We start from the raw sequence: 20,195 nt of genomic DNA, 5'->3' as shown, positions 1-20,195 counted from the left end.
CCTGAAGAGCAGCATGAAAAGTAATGCCAGGCATCGGCTGCTTCCCAGAAATCATCCCCATATGCCTTAAATAAGGGGTGAAAAAAAAAAATTAATTAAACCTTTTGAACATGCTATTTTTTTGACTACTGCTATTTATAATAAGTACTGGATAACAACAACAGAACTAGGCCTACATTGCGTAGAGTGCCCATACAGAGAATTCAGCGTTTGGCGGGAAATTATTTGGATCAGTTCTGTAAAAATGCAGACAGTGAAGCATTACCAACCACACACAGCACGTCCTCCTTCAAACTCTGGAACACCTCTGTGATGACAGGACTAAATCAAAAACTTTTAGAAGCCATTTTAATTGCAATCATTACACTTTCTGACAAAGTTACATTGACAAGTGAAGGTTTACTGTGAATGTATAAACTTCAGTGACTTCAGAGTCAAAAGGTCTTTGAAATCAAGGGGTTATGAATAAAGTGAAAATAACTATAGGGAAATAACTCCTCTGTACAGTGACTCTGCAGTATGGGTCATACACTAACAGGTTTTATTTTTGCCCGATGTCAACCACTTGTATGAAATCATTTTCCAAACACAGACAGTCCCATGTGTGAGGATTTTCCTGAAAGTGTCAAAGTTGTCAACCGCTTTCACTTTGAACACACTGCACATTTCTTTGTCAAAACAATCCGCATGCATCTTTACCGAACATAGTTCTTTGGATACAGCTTGAAGAGCTTCCCCTCCTGCTTGGGATTAAATCCATATCTCTCCAGCTTTTCTTTGCTGAAAGTCCCTTCTTCAAAGTCTTTCTTGATTTGAGGGGCCACTACTTCAGCAAACACACTCTCTGCTGTGAGGGGGGGCTCTACTCCTCGAGGAGAGCGATATGAGACGTAGGGCTTAAGTTTGAATCCTTCCAAGCTGGGCACAACAAACTCAGGAATCATGGTCCGTATGGACAGAAACTTCCTGCTGGACAGCCTCAGCCCAGTGGGCCTCGCGCCCCTGCCTTTGTTATGAGTCCTTGATCCACGCTTGCTGGTGAACTCAGCCATTCTGTCCGCTCCTCTCACCAGACCCCTCAACAACGTGGATAACACCCCCATGGTTCCACAGGGTTTCCTCCTTTGAGGACAGAGAAAAGGAAAAAACATATTGTTTGACATGTATTCTAGGGACAGTGGTGTAATGTATTGAAGAACGTTTACTCAAGTATTGTACTTAAATACGATTTTGGGGTGCTTGTACTTTACTTGAGTATTTTTATGTTGTGCTACTTTATGCTTCTACTTCACTACAATTTGAATGCCAATATTTTACTTTCTACTCCACTACATTTATTTCACAAAATGATTTACTAGCTACTCTACAGATTATAATCTGACAAGGTATGACACATGATTAGCAGTTAAGACATCGCAGCTGTATATAAAGAAATTAAAAGTAGCTCCCACATTACCAGCTGTGATGAACACATGAATGCATCAAAAAACTAAATAATCCACTAATTTAATATATATCATTCTTATAATGGTCATTATACTCAATAGTTACTTTTACATTTGGTACTTTAAGTATATTTTGATGCAAATACTTGTACTTTTACTTAAGTAAGATTTTAATTTCAGGACTTTTACTTGTAACAGAGTATTCCAACACAATATCTGAGTACTTCTTCCAACACTGTCTAAGGAAGACAGCAGAACTACAAGAAAAACCCAGCTTGAATATTACTTTTTTAATGAAACGCTAACCTCCGTTTGTTAACATTCAAAGTATGAAATAAACAGGCAGTAGACACATCTATCGCTAGGTTTGAGAGAAAACACAGTGCTGCCTTTTCTGCAGTGAATTCATAAGCTAGCTAGCTATTGATAACATGCAAGCTAGCTTATTGCAGTTACTTGCATCTTCTTGCAAGCTATATTTTCTGATGTTATTACACGAAAATATGTGTTTCCGTTCGGTTAAATGTTATAATTGTATCTCTATACGCTAATAAATGATAACAAAATTCGACTCCTCTCACCTTGAGAGCACTGTTTGTCCAACACAAGCAATGTGCTAGCGCTATCCAAGGAAATGCTCAGTGATTGGTCCAAAAGCCACACCATCCACCAATCACAATCTGAGATACTAGAACTGGACTGTCAGTGATTGTCGTTCGTCAAGGTAACCAGGTTTAGCTGGAATACATTCAGTTTACCTTCAAAATAAAGGCTAAGGAGGCAAAACAGTATTTGCAAAGTGTATCTAAGTTATCGGTAAAGTCTACCTGATTTATGCATATACTGTGTAATAATAAAACATTTAGGTATTGAATTGTACCCTCCATCCTCTCTACACAGAGCCCATCACTTCTGCTTTTACGCCATGGTCCACGCGCGTCAACATGATGCTTTTATTTTTAGAGTGACAGGACATTCAGGGCGAACAGTCCTCATACTATTCTTAGGGTTGTAGATTCAAAGAAACTTTGACACCAGAAAGAAAGGTACGTTGGGAAAAATATGTTTTCGGTTCTCTAGAAAAGGGTAAGCTATAGCTGAGTTGATTTGTTTAGTTATCACTCGACAATCCAGCTTTCAACTCGCACTAGGTTGTCCTGTTGTGTGTTTGTAACGGACTGCAGACAGAAGCGGACACCCTCTGTGAGAGTCAGCTATAACAAAGTCAAAGTTTATGTTACATGCAATGTTTGCTCTCTGTGCACTCTTATACGGACTATAAGTTCATGTTAAACTATAACTGTGAGAGTAATTGTACTTTACCCACTCTGCACTCACGCTGCATGTGAATCCAGTCAGCCAGGAATATGATGCTCCTTGTTGTCGCCAAACTTGTGATATATCTGGCAATTTCCCTTTAGCCAAATGCTCTCACGTGCACCAAAATAGGATACGACGTGAATGCCTTAATCCACTTTTTATTTCAACATATAGATAACAAAGCACTGAGAAACAAATATTTATTATTATAGCTAATTTTTAATCGGCACACGAATAGAGACTTAGACATGGAGAGTATGTGACAGAAGTGGTCCACGGATGGATCTGGTAAACAAAGTCACGTTAGGCTTGATCCCATTATCCCGGTGCAGAGTACTGGGGAGACAGCATGATGGGGGAGTGTTCGGTTACAGCCACTCAGCTTGTGACCTTTTTCTCTTGAGCCATGTAGGTGATCTTTAACCCAGATTCTGAAACAGACTTGGTCATTTCTGCGATATTAGCGTCAATCGTTTGAGTCCCGGGCTTTCAATATTTGAACACAAATGCTTTATCAAGATGTTCTACCAGGACAGTATCATTGTGTGACCATCTTCTGAAGTTTGAAATTCACATTTTTTACGTTGGATGAAATGTTGTTTGACTTTAGTTTATATTATTTCATGTAACTCAATGCTGCATTGAAACAGGCATGGAAGAGAATGAGGAAGAGGAGAGCTGCAGCATATACCCGGTAAGTCTCCTCAGCACCATCCATTACACTGCATTGTCTGAAAATTCATTTCCATAACCTTATCCCGAGCGCGGCATTCAGGCACAGGATCGTCATTTATACTAGGGACACAGGGTCCCCACCACTTTTGATAATGGCTCACAACTTTGCATTAGGATAATTTGTGAAAAATAGCATGCACAAAGAATTGGACACTTTGAGACAAGACAACATGTGCAATTTGGAGGACTGTTCTCACTTTCTGGCTGTATTTTTGGTAACCCAAGTGGTGCAGTTTAATATTAGTAATAATTTAATAGAGAGTAGTAAAGCAAGTGTTGCTCCTGCTTTGCAGCAGTGCAGCATAGTTACTGCACTCGTTATTGTAAGCATATGTATGATATAACAGTCAGCATATAACTCAGGGTTTTTTTTTCCTAATGAAATACATGACACATTTGAAACAAGTATTCTGCTATGCGTTATGTATTTTACACGACTAATGCAACTATTACGGTTGTTGCCTTGTCTTCTGCTCTGACTGACAGTCCATCACACAGCCTGACCTGTCTGCTGGGTTTCTTCTCTCTGTGTTGTTCCTGTGCGTCATGTTTCAGAGCCTGCTGCTTCCAATCGGCAATGAGATCAAGGCCAGGATGCAGCAGCTTGTGGAGGAAAGGATGGAGGCCAACATGGTAAGCACCCACAGTCACTCTCTGACTGTTTTTGGGGTTTTAGTTGAAAGAATATCACTAAAGTGTGAGTTGAAGTGCAATGGAGAAAAGGATGTAATGGCGACACACAAATGACTTCTGTGTTGTCTTTTAGCACATAACATGTTGATGGGTAATATAAATAAGAGGGTTGTTATAATATACATGTGTCATTTTTATCCTAATAGTCTGATCTCTCTTGCAGTGGACAGCTGTGCTGATTGGAGCTGTGACGGTTAGATAGAATCGGAGGATGAAACCCTCTTTATTTGTCACATGCATGCACACAGCAGAGCACACACAGTGAAATTAGTCCTCTGCATTTAACCCATCCTAGTACTAGGAGCAGTGGGCAGCTATCGTGCAGCGCCCGGGGAGCAATGGGGAGGGGGGATTGGAGGTGTCCGGTGCCTTGCTCAAGGGCACCACAGCAGGGCCTAGGAGGTGAACTGGGACCTCTCCAAGTAGCAGTCCACTTTCCATATTTCAAGTCTGTTCGGGGACTTGAACCGGCGACCCTACGATTCCCAGTCCAAGCCCCTACTTACTGAGCCACTGCTGGTTGTTTCTGTGGTTGGAGTTGTGGTGTTCCTTCTTTACAGAAGATACAAACTGTCAAGTCAGTGCCCTGCACACTGCAGCCCCTGTTCCCTTTCACACTACATCTGTTTCTAAAATGTTTCAGTATGAACTTATGTGTAAAAAAGACTTTAAGTACTTGAACAGTTGTTGGTTCAGACTGGTGTGACAGACACTCTGTAGATGGCCTCTTTACATTACATTACTTTAATAATGTTTCAGAGGAGCAGGCCGGCGTTCCACACTATCGCTTCAGGAAGAGAGACAAGGTGATGTTCTACGGCCGGAAGATCATGAGAAAGGTCAGTGACTTTTTAAAGATAGCTAACAATATTACATGTAACATTTCTTCATTAAAATGTACATAATCCCAGATGTGCCTAACAATTTAGTTTTTAAATAAAGTAAACGTAGCGTTTCAACTTCATACCCCTTTTTAAATGGACTTTTTTCCAGTTTTAAGCCACAGTTTTATGGTATACTTTTTAGATCTTGGTTATTCTTAAATCACTTATTTTTTAAGTATTTAAATAATCGGCCATCTCAAACATAAGTCTGAGCTGAGAGAACATTGGAAGCAACTGAGTGTTAATCAATTTTAATCACCAGGTCTGTTTGTTAAGGAGAGGAATGAGTGCTAACACATCAAATTGTTTTTTCCCGTTGCAGGTTCAGACGCTGTCTTCAGTCCCTGCGACCGGTTCAAACTCAGCTTCTCGGCAAAGAGTGAGGAAGAGGACCAAAGTCCTGTCGATTGCTCGCAAGTGAGTCGCTTTTTCAGCATTTTCTGAACACAAATGATAAGCTCCAGGGTTCAAAGGTCATTGGCATCTTTGAAACAGTTGTTTGACAATCTAAACTCAAGGTCTAAGTAAGCACATTGAGTTCAGATTATAAGATGGTAGATAAGATGGTATGTTCACATACCAGTGAACAAAGAGAAAACACAATCAGTGCCGGTCAGCACTGAATATTGGATCTAATGTAGATGATGAATAAAAAAAACAACCTCTCATGCTTATTATTAGTTATTCTAAATACTTTTTTTAATAATCCAATTAACCTGAACAACCATTCAGCATTTCCATTAAAACACTTAAATAAACAGAATTGCACTTTGTATATAGGCATTTGTATTATCAAATACGAGTGTGTTTAGAGAAGTCGAAAAGGTGTGTGAAATGATCTTCAGAGACTTATCTGCCAAGCAAAGTATTCCGTTCTGTCAGTTTGAAGGAATGTCGTTTATATATGTGTGTGTGTTGTTAGGATCCTGCGTATCGGGAAGGAGCCCCCCACCCTGCAGCCTAAGGAGCCCCCCCCCTGTCTGCTGGAGGCTGACCTTACGGAGTTTGATGTGCAGAACTCCCATCTGCCCTCCGAGGTGCTGTACATGCTGAAAAATGTCAGGTTAGTAAAATGGAATGCTTTGTCCCTTTTTTATAAAGTATCTTTCTTTATAAATACAACTTAGAACCCCAACCCTAACCAACTGAAGAGAAAATCAATACATCTAACTAATACAACACAACCCTGCCAGCAACTACATCTAAATAGCTATCTTATTAAAGGATTACCACATTGAGTAATATTCTCTCCTTATTCGACAAGAATTTACAAAAAGTGTTGTTTGGCCTTTACCCCATCCTCCTCAACCTGTTGGGGGTCCGGTGATCACGTGTTTTCTTCTCTACTGTGACATCAGCATTCAAAATCTTAATTAAGTAAAAGTTATTATCAGCAATATGTACTTAACCCATCTCTTGCGTTTGGTTATACCCCCTTCCCATACTATTTTCGGTCTAAATTGACCGGTGTGTTATCTCTGGAACCCCTTATCCAATTTTGATGGTTGACATCTCATTTGAACAGTCAAAGCAAGTAGAATCAAGGGGTGACAGACAGAATGACACCAGGGGTGAATTTCTTGTTTGGTTTTGCAGTAAGTTCAAAGCAGTGGCTCAGTCAGTAGGGGCTTGGACTGGGAATCATAGGGTTGCCGGTTCAAGTCCCCGAACAGACTTGAAAAAATATGGAAAGTGAACTGCTACTTGGAGAGGTCCCAGTTCACCTCCTAGGCCCTGCTGTGGTGCCCTTGAGCAAGGCACCGGACACTTCCAATCCCCCCTCCCCATTGCTCCCCGGGTGCTGCACAATAGCTGCCCACTGCTATTACTGTATATTACTATATATTATAAAAATGCTTGCCATGTAGGCTGTGTTTACTGAAATGCTTTAGCTAGTGTTGTAGCTGAGATTATTCCTGTTCAAATGATGTATGGGATATATTGATTTGATACAAGCAAGCCAGTGTTTCATTGTGTTGTTTCAACTACAGCAGTGGTCTCCAACCTTTTTAAGCCCAAGATCCCTGACCTCCACCTTGGTGAGAGGCAAGATCTACCTATTTAAGCGTTGAAAGAAAAAGACAGCCCAGATTGTACTTCCAACTTGACGCCTTTTATTCAGGCTAACTGTATTTGAATTACGTGAAATGCTTTGGTCCAACGTTCAAATTTATGCAACAAAAACACTGTAACTAGCTTATCAAACTGGCCATAACTACACATCAACTTCAATTCTAACACATCAACTTCAATTCTAAATTATTCAATCATATCAGATTATGCAGATCATATCAAGTGTTATGCTTATCCACTGAAGCTTCAAGTCACATTAATATCAGCATTTTAGAAAATAGAACTGTAATGCTAACAACATGCTCAATGCAATTAGGCAAAGTACAGCTTTATGTCCAACACAAAAAATAAAGGTGTGGCCTATTTCCTTTTGTATGAGGTTATTACTTTGTTCATAGAAGGCACACACACACAAAACACACTAGCAGTGAGCAGATCACATGCAGTGTTATGCTTATCCACTCAAGCTTCATGCAAGTTACATAACATCTGCATTTTAGAAAATATAAATCAATAAAATGTATTATTATTATTATTATTATTATTAAAATAGAACTGTAATTGTGTTTTAACAACATTCTCAGTCAGTGTAAATAAGCTCAGTGCAGTTATGTACCATCTTATGCATCATCACTTTTCACATTGCCATCAGATGTCAAAACTGGCATGTTACTCACCCAGGTTAGTGAGATGGCTGTGACTGAATACTGTCTGTGAGTGCTTTGTAGTTCTGCTCATAGCTACAGACAGCCAGTCTGAGACTGTCTGTGAGGTGTTTGTCAGTGAGGCGGCTCCTGTACTTTGATTTAATTATTCTCATCTGTGAAAACGCCATTTCACAGAGGTAAGTGGAGCCAAAGTAGGCACTCACTCTTAGTGCACATGAGGTGAGGAGGGGAAACTTCTCCCTGCTGACAATTCCCCAAAAGGTACTGTCCCGTGATCTTACTTTCAGCTCAATGTCATTTTGCAAATCAACCATCTCCATGTCAACCCCACTAGGCAGAGCAAATACCTGCTGAAATTTGGCTGCTACCTGTTCCACATCAATGGTCAGGAATGGGTTTAAGACGAATGCAGCAATATCTTCCATGACGTCTAATTCAACACAGTAGGTGAACACAGTACTGCTCAGGGTGAAAAGCGTCCTTGTCACCGATGGCCTGTGACATTTTCTCCAGGCTGGGAGTGTGTCAATATCCTGTTTTTCAGCTGTGTGTTCCAAACACCGAGCTTGGCCTTGAACGCATTCACTGTGCTTATCATGTGGGGCAGGTGTCGGTCTTTTCTCTGGAGCTCGTTGTTCAGTGCGTTCAGTTTTGCCGTCAGGTCTGTCAGAAACCCCAGATCCAGCAGCCACTGATCATCTGACAGCTCCTCATGCTCCTCGTTCCTTGTCTCCAGAAAAGTCTTTATCTCGGGCAGCAAATCAACAAATCGCTGCAGCACTTTGCCGCGACTCAACCACCGGACATCAGCGTGGAGGAGTAGGTCTCCGTACGCGGCATCGAGCTCATCCAATAACGCCTTGAATAAGCGGTGTTGAAGCGCTTTTGCTCTAATCGAGTTGATCAGTTTGACCACCATCTCATAACTTGAGAAAAGTTCACGACCTTCCCCACCAAGGCCTGCTGGTGAATGACACAGTGGTAATTCACAAAGTCAGGAAAATCATGGTCATTACGGCACAGCGCAAAAAATCCAGCGCGCACACCGGCATCGATGGGGCTACACGTCCCCTGACATTTCCTCGACCCTCTTCGCCACTGTATTGGGGCCAAGCTGGACACTGCGGAGCGCGGTGTTTTCAAAAGTAATTGCCCTCTGCCTTGAATCTGTCCTACACTGTAAGACATTTCAGGTCAGTTCAACTTGCAAATGAAGGTTCACCTGCTGCCTTAAAACTGCAAGTTAACTCAATTTAAGATTACCTTTGTTTCAACTCTGAAAATAAAGTTCAAAAGGTTGATTATACTACACTGTTCTAGTTGTCACAATGTTGTTTTTTAAGTTGTCAAAGTTGACTTAACTTTTAATCACTTGTAATGTTAACTTGATACCATTAGTTGAAACAAAATATAGTTATACATCATTGATACATGAAAACTTTTAATCACATCTTGTTTAAACTTGATACTGTGAGTTAAAACAACATTTTTTTTAAACATTATCAATACAATAACATTCTTTAGCTAGTAAAACAAACAGATATTTCATTATTATTGTAACTCACAGTTCTGAGTTAAACTAACTTAGCCGTATTTATACGACTCCCCATTTAAAGTTAAGAGGATTAAAATTCTAAATTTGTTTCAACTTGCATGGTAAATGACAGAGCTTCACACTGAATTCTTGCATTTGTCCAAGAACATTTATTTTATAAATACATTTATATAAACTTTAACAGAAGTTAAAGGTTTTAACATGCCATACCCAATGTATGTCTCTGTAATGTACAGAGGGTGGACTTGCAGACAGACAAGACAGTCAGACAGAGGGTGGACTTGCAGACAGACAAGACAGACAGACAGAGGGTGGACTTGCAGACAGACAAGACAGACAGACAGAGGGTGGACTTGCAGACAGACAAGACAGACAGACAGAGGGTGGACTTGCAGACAGACAAGACAGACAGACAGAGGGTGGACTTGCAGACAGACAGACAGAGGGTGGACTTGCAGACAGACAAGACAGACAGACAGAGGGTGGACTTGCAGACAGACAAGACAGACAGACAGAGGGTGGACTTGCAGGCAGACAAGACAGACAGACAGAGGGTGGACTTGCAGACAGACAAGACAGACAGACAGAGGGTGGACAGACAGACAGACAGAGGGTGGACTGACAGAGGGTGGACTGACAGACAGACAAGACAGACAGACAGAGGGTGGACTTGCAGACAGACAAGACAGACAGACAGAGGGTGGACTTGCAGACAGACAAGACAGACAGACAGAGGGTGGACAGACAGACAGACAGACAGACAGAGGGTGGACTGACAGAGGGTGGACTGACAGACAGACAGAGGGTGGACTTGCAGACAGACAGCGAGACAGAGGGTGGACTCGTAGAAAGAAAGAAGGTGAGGTGGGGTTGAACAATGAGGTATGTGAGATAGTAAACAGATAATCATAAAATCTCGACATGAATATGAACAATGTGGAACATTGATACATCTTAAACATGTCTTGGCATCAAAACAGGCCTCACTGAGGTTGACAACCGAGAGTGCTGGGGAAAGGGGGACAGATGGGCAGGTGTCATAAGAGGCAAAAAGTGAGATAACCGGTCCATATCGTCATATGAACAAAAACAATGGTGTACATTATAAATACTTACTTACTTATCCTCACTTAAATTTGTGTTAATTGAACACAATTTTAAAACTGTCAATGAGAGAATAAGTATGGCAAAGTTGTACAGAGGAAAAATGTGGTATACGCAGAGCTTTACAAAACATCAACATCCACGTCTAAAAGATTCTTTAACAACAATTCGAAACAAGTTTGTTTTCATTATACCTCAAAATGTTTTGCACATTTGAACTATTTTAGATTTTTCAACAATTTCAGATTTTTCAACTTCACAAGTGACACATTTGTCACGCATACCTGACTTGTGCTGAACAAACTAAGCCGATGAAAACCTGTATGCTAGTGTAAAGAACAAGGCAAGCTTCCCAAATAACTGCTGCCTCCTAGTAGTTGCTTGACGAGTGCATTTCTTTGTTTACATGCGATATCTAAGCAGTTTATTTCTGAGTCCATGGATTCTGGCTGAACATTGGTCCGGTTTAATGTTCATGACAACCCTCTGCAGGAACTCAAAAGAATACTTCATATTACGTGGGTACTCAAGGTTTAGGCAGTAGATTGCACCCAGTAACATGGCAAAGCCTGTGGACACATCTCGGAGGTCATGTAGGATGATCTTCTCCTCTACTACCAGAGCCACGTTGAAAACATCCAATGGAAATGCATCATGCAGAGGGCCTTCGTGTCCAATCAACAGTCCAACTTGCATCCCGCTCATTAGCACGTCAAGGGTTTCACCATGAGCCTGAAAACATAAAGACAAAAACACACATCTTAACTGACTGACTTAAACATCACTGCTAGGCTAATAGAGAAAGGCTACAAATGTCTTTGACATTAATTGAGTGAGTGTTGTCATTGCCTTTCTGAATGTTCATTGTTAAGCCCAAATAATAAAACAAACCAACAGTAATTTTGGCCACTAGGAGGAGCTAAACTGAGAGAAAATGTACTGAATGTTCTCTATTTCTCAAAAATGTAGTATATTCTGATTTTAAGTATGAATAAGAATTCAATGTTATATACATTGCATTTGAAATGAAAGAATGATTATAATAGACTATGCATCATACAGCTACATGCACATGGACAGAAACTCCGGGACACACCTCTTAACTAGCATATAACATGTGGTCCAAAAAAATAAATCTAGGATGTAGCCTACTACTTTATCATCTCAGCAAACCCTTCTCTGATATACTATACTATATATAGTATATACTATACTAAGCTATTTTAAAAAGTAGCCTAATGTGATAAGTTAACATTACATTATTTAAAAACAATATAAGTCTGGATATTTTATTACATATTGGTTAAGTTACTGCATTTTAGGTTTCATTACATTTTCAATTTAAATTAAGGGCACATTTCATTAATTTTTCACTCATTTACTATTTTATTTGTAAAAAATTACCCCTTACGACTTATGAAAATAAAAAATGTTAAAACAAAACAATGTAATATAAAATGTGTAAATACGGTGTCTTACATCACACATCCTGATTATGTCAGAGGAATCTTCTGCAAGGTAGCATGGAAGACCAAGTAGGACAGCTGTTCTTTTGTTTTGGTTCGTGTCCTACAAGAACAAGACAAGAGTTTGTGAATAAGATACCCAAGCCAGAATACTAATTTTAGTACATTAACAAGAAATGATTTCTGTGCAGTACATACCTCCTTTTGAAGACAACTGAGAACACTGCTCAGGCGCACCCTCCTGCCTGATGCAGCAGCTTCTCCGTACATCTGTAGAACATCTGGCACCAAGGCATCAAGTCCATCCAGGAATGACTCCAGCAGGTCTTTGGTGACGATTCTACTGAACTCAGCACTGAGCTGAAACCAATAATATTACAGCAGAGAAAAGGGCAATGAGTGAGGGAAAATAAGAGCAGCATAGAGCTCTAAGGGACACAAGGGAAACACAAATATGATTGCAACATATAGTGCATAGTTTGACTACCTAAAACAACAAAATATAGGATTTCTATGCTGTACTCAGTTGGCAAAGAATTACCTGTCTCTCACTAAACAATGCAGGCCATCTGTCCTTGACTGCAGCAATGAGTGGCTCGTCACCAATGATCTCTTGTCTTCGCTGGGAGAATGTTGCAGTCATCAATTCATCGAGCAGGTGCAAATCTGGCTCTCTCTTCTGCACTTCCAAAAGCATGGTCTCACGATCCTTCTCTGATTTAACAGTAGTTTGTCCATCAGGTGGCTCTGGTAAGTAGTGGATCTCTCCCTTTTTTGCCGTCTTGACTGGCTTGGTGTTTCCCTGTCTTTTTCTTTTATTTACAAGAACTTCAGGGCATCCAGCTGCCATCATCCTCTGACGGTAATTGCCCATCTTGAATATCAGGCTGAATCTCCAGCAGTACCATCCTTTACCTGAACCCGGCTCCCTGAGACAAGGATGCTTTGCAACAAGAGCTTTGGCTACGCTTTCTAAATTGTCTTTACTTGGATAGCAAGTGATTCTGGTTATGCTATCAGCCAGTCTGTCCAGTATTTCACTCTTCACACTCTTTGAGATGACCGTCACAGCTCCATCCTTGGCATAGGCATCATTTGCTACCCTCAGCTGAAACTCAACGTCATGGGAGAAATCTGAAATAACAAAGGGATCAGGCCATTCTGAAGAATCACCACTACTAGGGGGCTCGGGGCTTGCACTATTCTGGGAACTAAGGCTTGCAGTATCTAATGTCGAGTCAGAAACTGGTTCAGAAAACGTGAACAGAACTTTCAGTGTGGCTCGTTCAGTTGGTAGGTCCTTGATGTCTGTCAAATTGCAGAGCTCATTCCCAAAGTCTGGATCTTCAAACTGTAAAAGGAACTTCCCACGGAGGCCCAGAGTGTTGCCCAGAACTACACATAGCTCATCAACTGATGGGGGAACCTCCTGTAGGGTGACACGTCTTATTTCCTGAGGTGAGACGATGACTCTGAGAAGCATCATTGATGAGATACCAAGAACTGAAACACAGTGAACAAACAAGAAAACGCTTCATTAAACAGTAAATAACATAAATCTAAAAGAAGCTGTGAATGGAGTTAAAACAGCAGAGAGATTACAACAGATAGGGAGGGTGAATTCAGAGATCAGGTAGCCATTTCTACACTACATCGTTATATAGCAAATAGTGTCGTCTAACCTTTAAAGTGCAGTTTATATCCCGTTATGTGGTCCAAAGATTAAGAGTTTGTTTAAATTTATGACAAACCAACCCAATCAAATATTACCTTAATGTAACATGAATGTCCTTGGAGTGACGAGCAGCTTTTCTTCAACAGGGTATGCAGCAAGGGGAATGTAGTCATTCAGACGGTCCGGATCAATGACCACAATTGTTGCAGGATCTCTTCTGGCAAGCTGGTAACACCTGAAATGCTCTTGGAAGGTCGCTGTGAATAGTTCAGTAATGAATGATATGTAACCATCCACTACACAGATCTCCAATACTCTCCCAAAATCTGGCAGTCCACACGTCTGTCCAACTGAGAGTACCATGCCTTTAGAATATTTTGTCCCATTCAAGTAAGCAATGGAGGTGAGTGAAACAGAGTCCAGACCTTCAAACTTATTCCATACAGCCTCTCTGATTGCAGCATCTAGGATGCCCACAGACACAACTGATACTCGTCCAGTCTCAATGCTTGGCTTGAAAATAGTTGGCATCTCCAAGTAATATGACAACATCAGTTGATGTCTTGTGGCCAACGTGTGCAGAATATTTTTGAAATTGCCAGTATTGTGAACCATTCTTTTAAAAAAAGAATGTTTTGCCTCAAATCGTATTGTCCAGAACTCAATTAATGGTCCAAATTTCTGAATCAGAACAGGATAATGTTCAAGATAATGATGTTTAGGGCGTAATTTAGTACCAGGAAATAATTCTAAGAGCAACTGTCTGTGGTCAGAAATTTTGGCTTGTAGGTAGCACAGGGTTTCTGTTGTGAAAGAGGGGCTTGATAACACCTCCACAATGTCTTTCAGTTCAAGGATCACAGACCAAGTCTTTTCACTCTCTGGAACATGATGGCCAATCAACAGTGGAAGAAATCTCAGAAGTGCCCAGTTCTCGTGTCCGTTGCCACCAATTGTTCTTTTTTTTGAAAAGTTTGTTGGTATTGTCTGAGGCCTGTTAGTTTTGTCAGAAAACTGAAAAGGAAATGATGCTATTCTATCATTAAGATCATTCAATGTGAAATACTTTTTAGCAATAAGATCTGAAAGACATATGCATAGTTCCACAGGTACAATTCCCTCCAATAAATCGTGCAGAAAATCAGGTGGAAAACCTTTTACAGGATGAAAGTGGGCAAGTCTGCTTAAAGGACAGTCTCTCTTCAAACCATGAACACACGAGGCATTAGTTGTGTTAAGCACATTAATGGCTTCATCAAACAGTTCTGGTGTTCTCAAAGTAAATGCCCCACTTCTGACATCATGATGCTGAATATCTTTAAGGTTAGCCAAACAAAATCTGCAAAATTTCTCCACGTTGAAAGACTCTTGGTATCCAGCAAGGGAGTGTGCACCTAAGTTATCGGCAGACACATACAAAACAGTACCTTTGACACAAGACCCAAGTCTTTTCACAAATACACCAGTCGTCTCTAAATGCTGAAGGTCTCTAATCAGAGGCTCCAAAACTTTGCTGTAACCATATTGTTTTATATGTACAGTTTTGCACAATGCAGCTAGATAAATTGATGATAATGTTGATCTAAGTCTTATGGGTAAGTTAGCTATCACCCAATATATACCACACAACTTATGTTTCTTTCTTGAAGTTCCCAATGGATTACAGATTTCAAAATCATCAATGTATAAGCCAAGAGCTATGCCTAATTCTTCAGCAAAAAGTTTGTTTTCTTTAAAGTATTCACCATCTTGAAATGAGCAGTAATGACCTTCCTGTCCATTGGATCTCTGTAATTTCTCTAGAATCTCACTTCTTTCCAACAACTTACTTAACAAATCTAAAATAGGAACATAAACAAATGAATGATTTTTTTCTTGTGGATTTAGCACATATTCAACCGGTTCAATCACTGTAAAAATCTTTCTGTAAAATGACTGCCTTTTACGTTCTGTGCCCAAAGGCCCTGCTCTTGAAAGAAATTTGAGTGGGTTCAACGATTGTATTTCATCAGACAATGATGTTACAACAGAGGCATCAGCTGCACAGTTATTTTCCTCCAAAACTTTCTCTATAATTGTTTTAATATTTTTATAAGCAAAGTCTCCAATGTCAAATAACTCATCAATTACTTCCTGTACTGCAGAATTTGAAACATGCAGAATTGTTTGCATACGGATAAATAAAGATGCCAACTGACGTTTAATTGCCTCTCCATTTTCAAGAGGAGGTACACCCTCGGGTACTGAATCATATGAAGTTGATGCCTCAGTCCCAGAAACAGAATCCTCTTCTAGCACTGCATTTGTAAGTGCATGGTGTACAAAAAGCTCTGGTCTTAAACTGTTTAAGGTGGACAACCTATGATAGCGACTTCTATGAGAAGTAAATGTTGACAGTACATTGGACTTGAAAGAGCAACCTGCAAACGGACATTTAACTGTTTCCCTGTTCCTCAAATGAGTCTTCAGATGGGCACAATATTTGATAATGTTACTAGGCTCTGAGAATGTACACAAATCACAGCATAACTTGGTCACAATTTTATGACCTTTTGAATGTTCTTTCAAGTGGTTTTTAAGTTCAGTTTGGGTTTGAAATGTGTTCAAACAGTCTTGATAAATGCAGACAAGGCCTGAACACCTCCGGTGATGTCCATGATGCTCTTTATAATGCTGTATTATTTTTCCTTGGCCACTGGAGGAAAAGGCACAAAACTTACATTTCCACATGAACTGGACGTGCTTGAATTCTGTGAACAGAAAAATTAAAAATGAAATTAACATAACATTTATTTAGACAATTAGTGGTTAAGAACAGTTATCTATTAACTACAAAAAAACAACAACAACTATAAACCAATATTCTATGTTATTTTCAATTACATTTAGTTTATTGGATTACGTTTAGCTAACACTTATGCAGTATGATTCAACAACCCTGCAAGAATTACAACCTTTATGGTGTTTAAAATATTCAGTTTGGGTTTGTTATAAGTAGTGTTGCTGTTAATTTTGAAGACTGTAAATTGTGATGTTGAATATTACATTATAAACTGAATAAAACAAAAACACAAATCAATATTATTTTTCAATTCATCAGTAGTGCCAACATGAGTTAAGTAGGCTCTAAAACCTCCAACCTGTTGATAATGATTAGTTAAGCATTTAATATCCTATCCTTCCTTTCCTACCTCTCTGACTAAACATTAAAATAAATATATTTTACAATCTGTTCAACTCAATGGTTTAAACTGGTAAACAGCCCTGTGCCATCACAGATCCTCTCCTCTGTCATCAGCCTACTCCTCTGTCAACCAAAGTAATAATTCAACAGTTCTCAGACACTTAACGTTAGTTAAAACTATATATTTTTTATCTATAAATGACGTTCATTTTCAGTTAATTCATCAAATTGCAAGCTGTCATGGGTAGATGTGTTCGAGCGACTTGAACTTGGTGGTAAACACCAAGGAAAATGATGGGATCGTTTATTTTCCCAAATGAAGGCCCATAAGGCAATAAAAATGAAAACAGCTTTAAACAGCTACCATTCTCCCTCTATAAACTAGAAAACCTTTAAGCACGTAAACAGTGTACTATTGCTCCTATTTTGGCATAGCCAAAATATATAAAAACAGCAATAAAAATAATTACGACAACACAGGGTCACTTCCGGTTTACCCGGAAGTCGTGACGTGAATTTAAACCGCGTTGACGCGGCACGCAACCCCAAATACAAACACCAGACGAGGCTGGTGAGACGAACATTTACGCTGTGTTAACATGTAACTAAACTAAATAAACGGACATGGAATTTAACAACGACATACTTGTTTGAGTGGTTATTGCAAAAGAACAGGTGACGTTAATGGTAAATGGTATTAAACAGAAAGTTGTAATGCTGGTACTTGCAAGATTATAATAAACTGCCGTAGCGGGTATGATAAATGAGATGGTTGATAAACGATTTGAAAACAGTATGAAGATAACGGAACACATAGACAAACACACAGGCAACATTTACACTCAGTCTCTTAATAATGTCCTGGGTAGCGATACGCTACCGTGACGGTCTCCATCTGTCTGTGTAAAACATACCGGTAATAGGGGACCGAGGAAAACAGCGCATGCTGCTCATTATTAATTATCGGCATAATATCCATGTTAAAACAACTTTACTACATGAATTGGAGTAACTAGTCAATATAAAATACAAAGAGTGAGCAAAGCACGAGCACGAAGTGACAGCAGCCCTAACACGCAGCCTCAACCGTTAGGTGGCTAACTAGCAAACTAGCTAACTCATGTCGGGCTCGAATAAAAACTAATGTTGCAGTCACATTTTCCAGGCTATTAAAAAAGCACAACCTACACATTTAACGTTATTACGTTACTACACATGAGGTTAATGTTAAAAGACTTAATTAGAGATAATTAAACTCACCTGCTGTTCCTCAGCCTCGTGTAAAAAAAATCTGCTTCGACACGTTCACCACTCGTCACTTCGGTCCCCGCGTCGTGTTACTCCGCCTCGGTTCTAGGCCGTTGTCAGGCATAGTCTCTTCCCGCGTGTCGAAGTAGTCCTTGATCATTTACTACAAAGTGTCTGTATTTCGATATGATATATGACTTATCTGCGGTGTTTAAATTATTCTGTTCATGCTTCAACCTTGCCATGAATTAAAGAAGACAATTAAACTCAAAAGTCCAAATATTAATTTTGTAGCTCCCATTGGCCCACTCCCGCCTTTTCCCCCACGCCCCGCCCCCCCATCTGATAACTTTGAAACCCAAGTTCAATCAACACATACTGATCTGATAACATTTTCAAATAGTCAACACAATTAATAACAGTAAGTTCTACTTTTTAAAACTCACGCAGATGAGTTCAAAATCCAAAACTTGTTAGAGCTCTTTGTGTTAAAGAGAGGAAGTAAGTGGACTTAACTAAACAGAGCTGTAATGTTTTACAGTGTACCTTATTTAATTTCAAATGATCAAACAGGTTTTGTTCAAGACAGACAGTCCTTTTTTAATTTGCCGAAAAGGCATTTGATAGAGTGGAGTGGGGCTATCTTTTTCATACTCTATATAGATTTGGCTTTTTGGCCATACATTTATCAGGTTAATCAAATTAATATACACCGACCCTACAATATTTACCAATTCTGTTTCCTCTGAATACTTTAGTCTAAAAAGAGGGACAAAACAAGGTGACCCCTTAAGCCCACTACTCTTTGTTCTAGCTATAGAACCACTTTCAATTGCCTTAAGAAATGACAGAGTACGATAGAGGGTGTTGTGCGCGGGGGCATAACACACACGGTTTCACTATATGCAGACGACCTGTTGTTATATGTCACCAACCCAATTACAAGTGTTCCTAGAGTCCTTGCTGTCCTTGACAATTTTGGAAAATGATCAGGGTACAAACTTAATTTCAGTAAAAGTGAATATTTTCCCATTAATAAATTATCTGAAAGATATCCTAACTTACCTTTTAAGCTTTCAGCTGATTCATTTACATATCTAGGTGTAAAAGTTACCAAGTCCCACCATCATTTATTTAAAAACAATATTGCGCCTCTTCTGGAACAGACCAATAGGGATATTAAGCGATGGTCAGTTCTGCCAATATCCCTCATTGGTAGAGTAAACTCAATAAAGATGAACATAATACCTACATATCTTTACTTATTTCAAGCCATACCTATATTCATACCAGTGTCATTTTTCAAGGCATTCAACCAGTCGATCTCTCCATTTATATGGAACAACATATCTGTGCGTATAAGGAGAGAATTTATGGAGACCAAAATGTTGTGGTGGACTATCACTACCAAACCTCCGTTCATATTACTGGGCTGCAAATTTAAATGCCATCTCTCTATGGCTAAAAGACTGGAATGGCACAACCCCTGCATGGCTTCAGATTGAATTAGCCACAATTAGGCCACACTCACTCCGTGCATCTTTAGCAACAATAGTGAGTAGTGTGAATGGAAATGTAATTGTAAATCAATCTTTGCGCATCTTAAAACAATTTAAAAAAAGTCTGGGCATCCCAAATATTTCTATCTACTCTCCAATAACTAATAACCATCTTTTTCAGCCATCTCTGTTAGACAAGGGCTTTCAGACCTGGCAAGATAGAGGTATCTATGGCATAAAGGACTTGTACATTGGCAACACCTTTGCCAGCTTTGAACAGCTGTCAACAATATTTCAACTGACAAATGCAATTTTTTTTCGTTACCTACAAATCAGAGATTTTGTGCGTAAGAAAGTACGCTAATCTATTACATAGAGGTAGAGTCTCAATGATTTATGCACAGATCATGAACACATTAAGTCCCTCTGTTTCTCATATAAGGGAAGCATGGACCAATGATATTGGGATTCCACTCTCTGATGAAGAATGGGAGATGGCCCTTTATAGGGTGCATGTGTCCTCTATTTGCTCGAGACATGCACTAATACTAATACAAGTCATACATCACCTACACTATTCAAAAGTTAGACTTGCAAGGATATTCCCAGGTATCGATCCTATATGTGACCGATGCAAACAGGCCCC

The 20,195-nt window shown here is 39.6% G+C and overlaps 3 protein-coding genes across 5 annotated transcripts in view; 1 reads left to right on the top strand and 2 right to left on the bottom strand.

The window, feature by feature from the left end:
- Positions 1-695: 695 nt before the first annotated feature.
- Positions 696-1,103, bottom strand: mrpl41 (mitochondrial ribosomal protein L41). Its single transcript, XM_063896744.1, has one exon. It carries the CDS (start codon positions 1,101-1,103, stop codon positions 696-698), a length of 408 nt encoding a protein of 135 aa, XP_063752814.1.
- Positions 1,104-2,466: 1,363 nt separating this feature from the next.
- Positions 2,467-20,195, top strand: part of pnpla7b (patatin-like phospholipase domain containing 7b) — a 50,228-nt gene continuing 32,499 nt past the window's right edge. The window contains exons 1-8 of one of the 2 annotated variants that reach the window (XM_063897660.1): positions 2,467-2,491; positions 3,416-3,459; positions 4,056-4,133; positions 4,357-4,389; positions 4,716-4,770; positions 4,953-5,032; positions 5,400-5,494; positions 6,000-6,140. In XM_063897660.1, the coding sequence (XP_063753730.1) occupies positions 3,418-3,459; positions 4,056-4,133; positions 4,357-4,389; positions 4,716-4,770; positions 4,953-5,032; positions 5,400-5,494; positions 6,000-6,140 (524 nt within the window). In that variant the 5' untranslated portion in view covers positions 2,467-2,491; positions 3,416-3,417. The other variant, XM_063897661.1, reaches the window with a different exon arrangement.
- On the bottom strand, positions 10,636-18,375 carry LOC134874095 (uncharacterized). 2 transcript variants are annotated; one of them, XM_063898097.1, is made up of 6 exons: positions 18,063-18,373; positions 13,714-16,368; positions 12,485-13,446; positions 12,142-12,303; positions 11,957-12,046; positions 10,637-11,209 (listed from the first exon to the last, which is right to left on the bottom strand). In XM_063898097.1, the coding sequence occupies exons 3-6, from the start codon at positions 13,427-13,429 to the stop codon at positions 10,880-10,882; spliced, it is 1,527 nt and encodes a 508-aa protein (XP_063754167.1). In that variant the 5' UTR covers positions 13,430-13,446; positions 13,714-16,368; positions 18,063-18,373; the 3' UTR covers positions 10,637-10,879. The 2 variants fall into 2 exon arrangements, with proteins under 2 accessions (XP_063754168.1, XP_063754167.1); XM_063898098.1 differs by having other exon boundaries at positions 10,636-11,209; positions 12,485-16,368; positions 18,063-18,375.

This window comes from Eleginops maclovinus, chromosome 12 (assembly GCF_036324505.1).
Source record: "Eleginops maclovinus isolate JMC-PN-2008 ecotype Puerto Natales chromosome 12, JC_Emac_rtc_rv5, whole genome shotgun sequence".
Classification (NCBI taxonomy): Eukaryota; Metazoa; Chordata; class Actinopteri; order Perciformes; family Eleginopidae; genus Eleginops; species Eleginops maclovinus.
Note: the sequence above shows the minus strand (reverse complement) of the source record. Positions and strands in the feature narration are given on the sequence as shown.

Coding starts and splice junctions, on each gene's coding strand:
- mrpl41 (XM_063896744.1), bottom strand. CDS start 1,103: ATGGGGGTGTTATCCACGTTGTTGAGGGGTCTGGTGAGAGGAGCGGAC.
- LOC134874095 (XM_063898098.1), bottom strand. CDS start 13,429: ATGATGCTTCTCAGAGTCATCGTCTCACCTCAGGAAATAAGACGTGTC. Junction 12,304..12,484: donor CATTGTTTAGTGAGAGACAG/GTAATTCTTTGC, acceptor TATTGGTTTCAG/CTCAGTGCTGAGTTCAGTAG. Junction 12,047..12,141: donor TCAGTTGTCTTCAAAAGGAG/GTATGTACTGCA, acceptor TTGTTCTTGTAG/GACACGAACCAAAACAAAAG.